Source organism: Pipistrellus hanaki (assembly GCF_964339955.1).
Source record: "Pipistrellus hanaki genome assembly, chromosome: 3".
NCBI lineage: Eukaryota > Metazoa > Chordata > Mammalia > Chiroptera > Vespertilionidae > Pipistrellus > Pipistrellus hanaki.
This window is the reverse complement of record NC_140505.1, coordinates 11,066,827-11,079,267: the sequence shown is the minus strand read 5'-3', so window position 1 is coordinate 11,079,267 and position 12,441 is coordinate 11,066,827. Positions and strand designations below refer to the sequence as shown.

The following is a 12,441-nucleotide window of genomic DNA, read 5'->3' as shown; positions in this document are numbered from 1 at the left end:
TAAAGAACACAAGAGTTCCTATTTTCAGATCTTCATTTATCTCACTATCATTGGAGAGATGGCATTTTTTTTTTACTTTTCTATTTCACACTTAAAGGAGACAAGATTTTAGGACTTGTGTTAAAGGCCTAGGGAGAGTTATATTTGATTCCATGGATCACATTTACTCTTTTGTGTTGGTAATAGCTTTTCCTACCAAAAACATATATTATTATGAGCTAAAGAATATAAAATATTTCAGTGACAATTTATATACATTGATACTGAGTTATATTTCATTGTCCAGAGATATTATGCTGTTCTATTAAGCCAGTGATCCAGTAGGTTCTTAAAGAAAAGATAGCATATAGAATAGATTTTAAAATTAAGGAATATCTTTTTTATGAATATGACACTTTAAATTTAAGCAGAGTCTTTATGTACAACATTTTACTTCACCCACCAACTCTTATTTGCCAAAACAAAGTGATTACTATTATTTTAGTAGGGATATATTTGGTCTATAATTATAATTTTTTGGTATCAGTAGAGATATGTATTGCATTTTAGTTCTTTTTTTGGAATATATTCTGATCTACAACTTAATTAAAGCTGTAAATGGATGATCAATTGTTTATATTTCAAGAGTGGTAGACATGGCAAGATCTCCCTATTTTTATGAATTTGGGTGCTAACATGAGCATATAATTTGAACATTTTAAACTTCTCGTCAATCTTCATAGGTCCTATTATAGTTTTAGTAAACAAAACCACTTCAGATCAATCATTGTCAACCCTAAATTAACTGTGCTGACTGGATAGTATTTTCTAATAGCCCAGAGATCCTGAACTTGCTGAGAACCCAGAGTTCTTTTCAGACGTCAGTCCACATTCTACACTGGCCTATTAGAAAGTAGTTGCACTCTTGGGTTGGCGCCACAGACCATGGTTGTATAAAGGCAATTAAATTAACCTAATCATAACTGGCAAATTGCTAATAATCCCAAACAATAAAGTATCTTTCTGTTATGTCTTTCAAACTACAGATAAGCATGTATATAAACAGCATACAGATAACCTGAGTTCATCAGGAAGTTCATTTCATGAGAGATAACCAGGTTCTTTTATTTAGATGGTTGTGGTTGGTTTGAGTGAGTGACTGGTTTCGTTTCTTGTTGGTTTTGTTTCTTATTTTGTTTCTAATGGCCAAAATAGGAGTTGATCTTTATCTGGGAAAAAATATTTTCCTCGCTAAAATTACAGCGACTCTTCTTTGTTTTTTTATTGGTCAAGCATATTTTGTGCTAAAAACCCAATTACCCTGGAAGACAGTAGGACACAGAGGTTAGGAGTCAAGTGTATGGGTGGGAACTGCAGCTCCAGTACTGAACACTGTCAGATTCTTTTTGTGGGTAAGGAGGGTGAGTTTATGTCTACTCGGGGGTAACTGGAAAGGTGTATTTAGACAATCTGTGGATAATTTATAGCCCAGCGCCTGAACATAGTGAGTGCCTAAAATCGATAGCTACAGTTACAATTGTTGTTTTATTATCATTTCTTTCTTAGCATAGTTTTGGCTCTGTCTTGGAATATTCCCTTAGATTGCTTCTTAGCAGAGAAGGTTTGGCCTTGTATTTAGGAGCATTTTCTCGTTAAGCTGATTAGTGTGTGCACAAAAAATGTATCTTACTCCCAGCCTATCTCTTAGTATATCATATGCCCAGACATGTCTTCAGTCATAGAGAAAGAAGAGCTACACGGTATATAAATGCAAATGCCAATCAAATACATAAAAAAATGCTTCTGAGGGGAATAATACTTACAAATTTCACTGAGTTAGTATATGCAAGACACCTCTATAGAAACCCTCAGATTTATCCCCAATTTAAGTCAGACTCTCCAAAGAAATATGTACCTGGAAAATGTTATGTTGAGCCCAAGTAAAGTGTTCTAGTGTTTAGAGATGTTTTAAATAATGGCTTTATGAAATATGTGGCCATATAAACTGTAAAGATATTACTGTCATGTAGGCCACTGTTTTTTTTTTAAGACTTATAGGAATATTTCTTTCTGCTCTCAATACTAGGAGTAGATCTTTACCCAAACAACTGGCTTGCTTTTATATTTTAGGCATTGTTAATGTAAATGGTCATATTCATATTTTCACATTGGCAACTAGAATACTTACCTTGAAATTTGTGACTCACCGCTAGATGTCTATAGGACTTCAGAGGATAATCTATTTTTGAAATAATCCTTTCCACAACTATATTTTTATCTTAATATTTCATTTCCTATTCTATTTCATTGTTTCTATTCTTTGACTTACCGTGTTTCCCCGAAAATAAGACATCCTCTGAAAATAAGACCTAGCACATGGAAAGACAAGACATCCCCTGAAAATAAGACCTAGCGCAACTTTGGGAGAAAAAATTAATATAAGACACTGTCTTATTTTCGGGGAAACAGGGTAGTAACTTTGAAGAATCCATTTTTTCATTTATTAAATTTGAGGAACACTTTGTGATATGAAGTTTACCTTATGAATCTCCCAAATACAAAAGACTGAGTGCTTCTCTTTTGCTTTTATAGCAACTAAGTCACCTGCTGAGCTGCTGGGTTTCAGAACTCTAGAATACTGTACCTGCCACTATCCCAAGGATAGGTATGAGAACTATAAACACAAGGAGATAAAGGGCAATCAGGGCAGCTTTGACGGACTTCAGTTTCTTTGGAAAGGCAGGACCATTTTTAAAACCTAAAAAACAAAAGCCCAAACTGTTGTTAGAAAACTTACTCTTACTCAATTACAATTTTTATGACCTGTAACTACCAAGCTTATTTAAATAAAAGAGGGGGACAGGGGATAGGTCTTTGTTTATTCAGTAGGAAGAAAAAGGGACAATCACAGTCTAAGCCAATATTGGCATCACTGCAGACATTTTGATTTACTTAGCCATGCACTAAGTGAGTATCTTCTACAGTTTGTACTTGTCTCATTTGGGGCTACTGGTTGATACATTTTAATATTCATACCAACATATGCAAACAATTTTATTCTTTTGTTTCATATGGGAATATATTCTGGGTGAAAATATCCCCTCCCCTCCAAGTAACTATGTAATTATGATTTTTTTTCTTATATTAAGTCAGATAGAAACATTTATTTTCTATGATGATTATACTAGTACAATTTTCTTTTAAAAATCCAATCTCTATAACTTTGTATTTGGATACCTCTTATGATGTGAATAAGATGTAAAATAAGCAGTAAACAAAATATTCACATTTTGACTAAATTTTGAAATAAATCAATGAAGTTCATCCTCTGTATATATTAGAAAATATTAACATTTCAGTATTATTAATTTAAATAAACAGTGATTCACATAATGGGTAGTAATTATGGAAAAGATAACTTGGTGTAGAAGGAATCTCAATAGAAGAGGAAGACATATATCAAATTAAGTTAATAAAACCATTTATTAAAATATTTTTCTGATAGCCATTGCTCTTGTTGCTCAGTTTCCTAAAAAAAGTAAATTTTATTTTCAGGTTGTAAACTCCAAAATTAAAAACAAAAGTTCAGACAGTTCTCAATAATGTTCTATGAGGAAAGGAAAGGAAAAGGAGAAAAAATTTAAGAAGTAAAGCTAAGCCCCAGCTGGTTTGCTCAGTCGAGTGAGCATCAGCTTACGGACCAAACGGTCCCAGGTTCCCTTCCAGTCAAGAGCCTGTACATTGACTGCAGGCTCCTCCAGGTCTGAGCCCTGGTTGGGGCTTGGGCAGGAGGCAACCAATCCATGTGTTTCTCTCACATCAATCTCTCTCTCTGTCTTTCCCCCTCTCTTCTACTCTCTCTAAAAAACAATCAATGGAGATCAACCAAAGGACTTGCATGCATGCATATAAGCACAACCAACAGACACAAGACACTGGGGGCAAGGGGGAAGAGCAGGGTAGGGGAAGGATGAGGACAAGTGCCAGGGGATAGGGGAGGAGGGAAAAATGGGGAAAAAAGAAAAAAAGGAGACATAAGTACTACTATTTATAATACCTTATACAATAAAATGAAAACAAACAAACAAAAACAATCAATGGAAAAATGTCCTTAAGTGAGGACTAACGAAACAAAAGAAATATAAGAAAAGTAAAAAAAGAAATATAAAAACATTAAAAAAATAAGGATAGATCTAGCAGGGGTCTTCAAACTACGACCCGCGGGCCACATGTGGCCTGCAGAGGAGTCTGATCCGGCCCGCCAGGTTTTTTGGGCAGTGAGCGCAGCCGAGGTGTTACAGTAGGAATTAGTAGTTCATATAGTCCGGCCCTCCAGCTCTCTGAGGGACCGTGATCTGGCCCCCACTTTAAAAAGTTTGAGGACCCCTGATCTAAGGAAAAAGAACAACCCCACAATACAAGCAAGATGGGGTATTCCACCCACCAGGTGGAGTAAGCCTGAGACCCAGGAGTCATCATCTCCAAGCCTCCAATTTATAATCACAAATTATCCATATGCTGCCATTTAAAAACCCTCAAATGTGTTATTGTGTGTGTTTGTTTTTGTTTTTGTTATTTTGCCTTTTTTTCTGTTCCCACTGACTGTTCTCCTTCCTCAATCTTTCAACATCTCCACCTTTAAAAGCTTTTACTGTTCTCTTTTTTTCTTGTCTCACTGGTGTCTCATCATCTATTGTGAACACAGCATATAAGATCCATCGTGTCTTGCAGTTGTGATCTGTATTTCAGGTTTTTCTATGTATGAATTAATAGACAATCCTGTAACTCTGCATTTGCTGCTTCCTCTAATTGAAATATCTCTATGTCTCCTTCCCCACCCACCTCAGCGCCTGGTAAATACTTAAGGCTTGGCAGAATTAAAGCATCTCCATCCTCACATTAAATGGACCTATCCAGATACAGTCAAATACTTCTTCTTTTGAAGTCTTCTGGTACCCTGAACAAGCATCTGTTTCAGGACTGTTATGTGCTGAATTGTGTTTCTCAAAAATATATTTGTTGAAAACTAATGTGAACTTATTTGGAAAAAGGGTGTTTGTAGATATGATCAAGTTCAAGGGAGGCCATACTGCATTAGGGTGGGGCCTAATTCATTGATTAATATCTTTAGGATAAGAGGACTTGGAGACACCCTGAGAGAAGGCCATGTGTAGATGGAGGCAGAGATTGCAGTGAAGAAGTTACAAGCAAAGGGGCGGTACTAAATATTACCAGGAGTCACTAGAAGCTAGAAAGAGGCAAGAAAGTATTCTGAGCTTAAGAACTTTCCAAGGGTGTATGGCCTTGCTGAGACCTTGACTTAGACTTCTGGCCTTTGGAAGTGTCAGAGAACAAATGTCTGTTGTTTTAGGCACCTACTTTGTGGTATTTTGTTACTGCAGCCACAGGAAACTAATATAAGTACCAACCACCTATGTGTTTCTTTTTAAATTTATCTTTATTGTTGAAAGTTATACAGATGAAAAAAAACACACACACAAAAAAAATAAAGTTATACAAATGTACCCTTTATTTTCCCTATTGACCCTTCTAGCCCATCCCCTCCCCCCTAGGCCTTCACCACCCTATTGTCTGTGTCAATGGGTTATGCACATATGTGATATAAATTCTTTGGTTAATCTCTTCCCACCCACCCTCCTTCCTTCATGGTGCTACAATCATAGACATCTCCAGGATCTAGTCCATGGCTGGGAAATCAGATAACTCAATCAATCTCAGATTAATTTAATATATTATAATGTTTCCTTACTTCAATTTAAGTTTATTTTGTATTCTCTCTCAAGACAGGGAAATACCTACTTATCCAGTCTTATAGTCTTATTTTAACATTCATACACATTTAAGGTAGGCTACAAGACTAATTTTACATAGTGTCAACAACTCTTAAGGACACCCTCCCTGGGATCCAACCCTTCCTCTACTTACTCAGAGGTAACAGAGCTGTCACGGATCGAGCATCAAATTTCACAGATTCTGAGCAGCTGTCAGTGTCCCCGTCTCGATCAGGAAAGCTATCCCACTGTGCCATACCTCTATTAAACACATGGAAAAACATTAATTACACACAAAATGCTTAGGACCCTTTGGAATAATGTTTCCAACTGAATTTTAGAATTAAAACTCAATTTGAGCAAGAAAACTAACTAAATTTACATATCTACCATATATATATATATATCAATAAGTTTTCATTGTAACAGTAAGATAGACTTACATAGGACCTACTCATGTATCTTTCTACATACACATGTACATATTTCCTGTGGTCTTTTATCAGAACTTTATGAGCCAGTTTTTCTTTTTCCAAGGCATCTGTTTATCATTTTGGACAGAAAAAAAAAATCTAATCACTAGGTTAGGAATTACAGAAAAAAACTTAGTTTTAGTTTTTCTTTTTCTTACTTGTGTTTATTTATTTCTTTTTCAGGAGTCCTCATTATACACTGGCAGCATCGTAAATATGTCTTTGTACCTGTTTTAAAATTACTGATTTCAGAGAGAGAGGAAGGGAGAAAGATAGAGAGACAGAAACATTGATGCCATGACCTTGGGCCTACCCTCAACCATTGGGCCACACTGGCTGGGCTATCCTTGTACCTTTTAAAGCACAATCCATATTCAATGATACAATCTATACCTATGTGTCTTGAAAATTCATCAGAATCATTTGAAAGGCTTGATTAAAACAAATTGATGGGCTTTACCTTCAGTAAGCAGGAGGTTGGCCAGCCAGGGACGGACTGCAGGAGGGCTCCTGGGCATGTCCAGCCCCTCTTGCTCAGCAGGACTTCAGCAGCAAGCTAACCTACCAGTCAGAACATCTGCCCCCTGATGGTCAGTGCATGTCATAGCAAGAGGTTGAGCTGCCTTAACATATCATTAGCATATGATGCTTTGATTGGCTGAAGAGCCAACTGGTAGACAGGACACTTAGAATAATATAGGACTTTTATTATATACGATGATAAGTATTGGGATATTTTTCAATCAATAACTTTAAGATAGAAATACCTATTCCTTCATGTAAGCTACTCCAACAATTTCCTATCATGTACCATCACCTCATATACTGTGCAAGTCACTAGACAGCAAAGATCAATGTGTATAGAACATTTTCAAGCTACAAAGATCTTATGTACCAATAAAAAAGGCTAATATACAAATTATCATCAGATAAATTATATATATATATATATATATAGTACTTATACATATATCCAGCTGTGATCTTATTTCTGATCCAGCTCAGAATCATTTCTTTAAATAATACAACTAGCTGCAACAGTGTGTTTTCCACATCAACCTAATTTTTATTCTTCCCAGGTATTGGTGTTGGCATATGTCTATTTATATCATCTGTTTATTATAATAATTTATTTCTATTTTTTATGCAGAGAGAAACACATGATAAAGTCAGATGTAAAGATAAATAGAGATGCTAGACAAGCATAGTCACTTCAACCAAAGGCCAAGGTCTATTCTAGTTCACTCTCATCCACCAGACCCATATCTGATTGCATCGCAACTCCTGATTTCCTCCTCCATTCCTTCCACTCTATTCCATTTTTTTTTTTTTTAATTTCAGCTCCTTTTTCTCTACCCCAGCTAGGCTCCTAGGGTAGCAAAATGAAGTTGGCAATGAAAGGGGAGAATCCAAGAGATATTTAAAAAGAGAAGGAAATGAAAAAACTTGGTGAACAAGCATCAAAATATAACACTTTAACAAATACTAGGAGAAAAATATCAAACAGAAAATATGTTTCAGGAAAAAAATATGGAGAACAAAACTTGAGAACAAATATATTTAATGATCAAGTAAAGGAAGATGAATCAGCATTAAGGATAAGTAAGAACCTTTGACACTATATTAGAAGAAGCCCGGGTCATGAAATAGGACAAAAAATTCCAAGGCATGTAAGAACATCCATAAGCTGCTTGCTACCATGGAGTTTGTCTTGCTTCTATGGTAGAGAAGCAGATTCTTGAGAAATCAAGAAACAATAAATGTATAAAAATGATAGGCCTTGAGTGTGTAAACCAGAAATTTGGTCATGTTCATGCTCTTATATTGAGAAGAGATACTGAAGATTGGACTGAGATAGTACATCGAGGGAAGTTTTATTTTTCCTTCCTTATTCTTCCTCATCTCCCAACTTAACATTGGATTGTGCCAGGTCTCAGTTCTTGTCCTCTTTCTGTATTATTCATTCCCTCAGTGTTCTCATTAGCCACTGCTTTAAATACAAACTTGAAGGCTGCTTAATGACTCTTACATTGATGCCTGTTGCCCAGAACTCTCCTCTTAACTCCCGACCTTACTAGTACATGCAATGGTCTTACAGCATTGCAACTTGGATTTCCTTTGGCCCAAACCTCGGGGTCTTCCTTATCTCATACTCCACATCCAATCTATTGTCACCCTCCCTTCTGCCATCCTGGTTGGAGCCCCATCATCTTTCTCAACTTGCCTCTCAGTTTCACTCTTACTCTTTCCATTTTATATGCTTACTTATTCTCCATACTACCTGTAGAGTGTTCCTCTCACAAAGTAAGTCAGATCATGTCACTCCACTGCTCAAAACCTGTGAACACTCTCCCATCTCACTCAGCTCCCCATGAAAACCTCACTTTCTTAGAAAGACTGACATTTCTTGAGCCTCATATGTAAAATTACAGCATATCTCTTTCACTTCCTCAAGTCCTTCCTGGCTAAATTTTTTGTTTGTTCTTCAAAATTTTTTTTTTCACTATCTAACTGATATGAAATACATTTTTCTTATTCATCATGTCTATTGTCTGTCTCCTTTCACAAAAGTTAGATCTATGATTCTGGAGTGTTTATCTCTTTAGTTCAATGACCAGAAAGTTCTTTGCAGTTGGTAGATTCCAATTACATACATATACATTATAAGAAATTTCATAAAATAAATGAAAGACTGTTTTTTGCAAGATGACTAGGTTTCATATATAAGATTATGCCTCAAGCAAAGTTTGTATTTCACCATTGTGGAAATTTTTAAAGTTGTTCTATACGTTGGAAAATGAAAATGTTATCTCTGAATTGTGTGTAAATAGGAAACTGAAACAAAACATTTCAACCTCAAAGTTCCCATTTTGCCTCAAACACATTAATTAGATTTACTAGATTACTTCAGTTCTTTTTAAAAATATATATACTTTATTGATTTTATACAGAGAGGAGAGAGAGGGACAGAGAGTTAGAAATATCCTGCACACCTCCTACTGGGGATCTACTCACAACCAAGGTAGATGCCAGTGACTGGAATCGAACCCAGGACCTTTCAGTACACAGGCAGACACTCTATCCACTGAGCCAAACCAGTTAGGGCTACTTCAGTTTTTTACTGTATTATTATTATTGTGATTTTAAAATAATTTTAAAGAACATATACATATGAAGTTAGCAGCCAGTTCACAATTTATGCAATTCAAATGTGCCTTTAAATGTTATTTCCAAGGTTAAGAGGAAAAGTAACTTCACATAAAGTTATCATTCCAGCCAAATATCAATGCACTGACAAAGGACTGTGAAATTTTCTGAGTTTGTATAATCTATTAAAAGCATGTTCTCATGGGAAGTGAAACACATCTCTGCAATATCAGCTTTTGGTAAAGTGCGTGAAAAGTTTACAGAAGCTGCCACGGGAAACCCACGTGAAAGAATTTCAATGTTAACTTGTTTGGAAACATGCCTTTTACGTTTTTCCTATTGTTTTTATTATAAAAACATGATAACAATGTTTGAAGTAAACTAAAGGAAAGTTTCTATCATTCTTTGTCCTAATATAAGGAAAATATACTTTCACACTTTTACATAAATTTTGAGTTTTGTACCTAAATATCCATGTTACTTAGTTGATTTATAATGACATTACCATTTGGTCTTATATATTTCCCTTAAAATCATATCAATATTTTATATTTCAAATTATTTTAATTTATAATCATGGGCTACATAACAACTCAGTAAATATATGAATCTTATTCATATAGTCATTTTTCTATAATGTGATCATTTTTAATTTTTCCCTTCTCCTTTAGAGGACAATATTTACTAATATAGATAATGTAAATATTTTCATAATATCTGTCTTCTTTTGAAATGTTATTTTAGGATAATTCATTGTATGTTAAAACTACCAGTTAGCAGAAAAACTATTTTAAACTTCTTGATATCTACTGTCTAACTGCTCTTTATAAAGATCATGCAAATTTACAAAGATTACAGACAAATATAAGTATGGTAGTATTAAAACCAAATTCAACACTATTCAGTAATAATATTTACTTTAGAATCATTTTGACTTTGATAAGAGTTAATACCTCATGGTGGCTTTTTCTTATATTTTTTGTTATTAGTCTGTAAGAGATATTTGCATATAACTATTTTTCTTCTTGGGTTTTGTGTATTCATATCAGGAGATCTTTATATAGATATGAATAAACTCTTTAATGTAATATATATTTTATGCAGACTTCCTTCTAAGACTGTTCCCTATTCATATTTGTCATCAAATGATTAAGGTTAACTATATCCTTAAGATCTGGGGTAAATAATTACTTTGTAACTTTTATTATTAATAAAAACTTTGATTTTGCATTAAAAGTTAAAAAAAAAGTGTATAGAATGAAAATAACTAACATATTTGAGAAACAAATAGCTCTACACTTAAGAAATGTATCCATAAAAGGGATTAAGGTAAGAAATGGAAACAACTATATTGTGCCTGGTACTACTGATGCTCATTCTTGGTAGTGAAGGGAAAATGGTATCTTTTTTAAAATATATAAAATCTAGGATTCAATATTGGTTGTGCAATTTCTGAACTATGTGACCTTTGACAAGAATTTTAATTTATTTTATTGCAGTTTCTCTATATATGTAAGATATGATTATAATTTAAATATTTATTATGAGGATTTAAAATAATTTTTGTAAATTGCCTGGTACATGGACAACCATAAAAAAAAATGAATCACCTTTATTTTAAAACAATTCCTTTTCTATTTTATCCTCACAGCAGCTCCATGAGGTATAGAGCAGCATTGTCTCCATTGTACAAGGCAAGAAAACCAAGACATAAAAGTTTTGTATAACTAATTAATGTTGTAGAACTGAGTGAGGAAGCTTAGATTTGTGTGTACTTCCAGAAAATCAGCTTTCTAACTATTGCATAAAACATTAATAATCTGAGTGCTATAACTTTTTTTTTTATCTGAGAACACTTACCCATTCTTTAAGATGAATCTAAATTCTAACAAATTCGTGAACATGTTTTTAATAGTTCTTTCTCTCTTTGAAGTAATTTTGGCCTTTCCTATATTCCCATAGTAGTTGTCTGTACACTTTCACACTAGTCAATGTACCTAAATTATATGTTGTTATATTATATCATATTATATTATATTATATTATATTACATTATATATTATATTATATTATATTATATTATATTTATTATATTATATTATATTATATTATATTATATATCATATCATATCAAGATGCTCAAGTTAAATCATAAACTTCCTTAAGATAGTAACTGTGTATTCTATATTTTGAGTGTATACTTCCCTATAACTAGTCTAGTGAAGTGCATATATACACAACCAATAGTTCCTACATAAGCATGTAAAGCTAATAAAAGATATTAAAGCCACAAGTATAATGTGAAAATTAAGGAAATGTGTCCAATTAAAGTGTTTAATCATATTTTTAATAAAGCTGATATTTTTCAATAAAATATACAGTTATATGCTCAAAATTTCTTACCAGTTTAACCTGCAAAGTATTTTGTATATTTTAGGTATATATTTATGTACACACATATAGTGTCCATTCATGGAACATCTAGCACAAGTTTCTATTTTTTTTTATTTTATTATCATTGAAACAACTAAACCAAACTATTAGTGCTACAATAAAAAAATCCACTAGAAATGATTGATTTTGTATATACACACCTGTATCTCACATATCCTATACACACACCCAGATACAAAGAAGACACATATAATTAATAGAATTTTGAAAAAACATTAAAATAAACTTACTTTACTGTTTGTCCTAAAGACGGCTGAACTGATTTATCCACTTCCCACTTTTTACAACTGAAATGTGAAAATCTTTATCACATAGTATTTCAGCATCTGATACATGAAGAAAGGAAATGACACACTGAGTGTTGAAAATCTTTCTTAACAATGCAATTCAATTGTATTCTCACCAAAGCACAAGTTTGCAAAATCTAAATCTGTCTTCCCATCTAGGACATTACAAAATAAAAAGAGAAGTAAGATGAAAAAGGAACAGGGATTATTATAATAGGGAACAGAATATATGGCAGATGAATTCTTCCTTTCTATGATGTGTATGCCTTCTATAAATTCCTATTCTCTATTATCTTCTACTAGAGGCCA

General features: G+C 33.6%; 1 protein-coding gene across 1 annotated transcript in view; it reads right to left on the bottom strand.

The window, feature by feature from the left end:
* The window catches only part of MSR1 (macrophage scavenger receptor 1), a gene marked incomplete at its 5' end in the record, with an annotated part of 66,462 nt that extends 54,282 nt beyond the window's left edge, over positions 1–12,180 (bottom strand). Inside the window, 4 exon segments of the mRNA XM_084877013.1 lie at positions 2,624–2,737; positions 5,926–6,032; positions 12,076–12,140; positions 12,142–12,180. Of these exon segments, the coding sequence (XP_084733139.1) occupies positions 2,624–2,737; positions 5,926–6,032; positions 12,076–12,140; positions 12,142–12,180 (325 nt within the window).
* Positions 12,181–12,441: the final 261 nt, after the last annotated feature.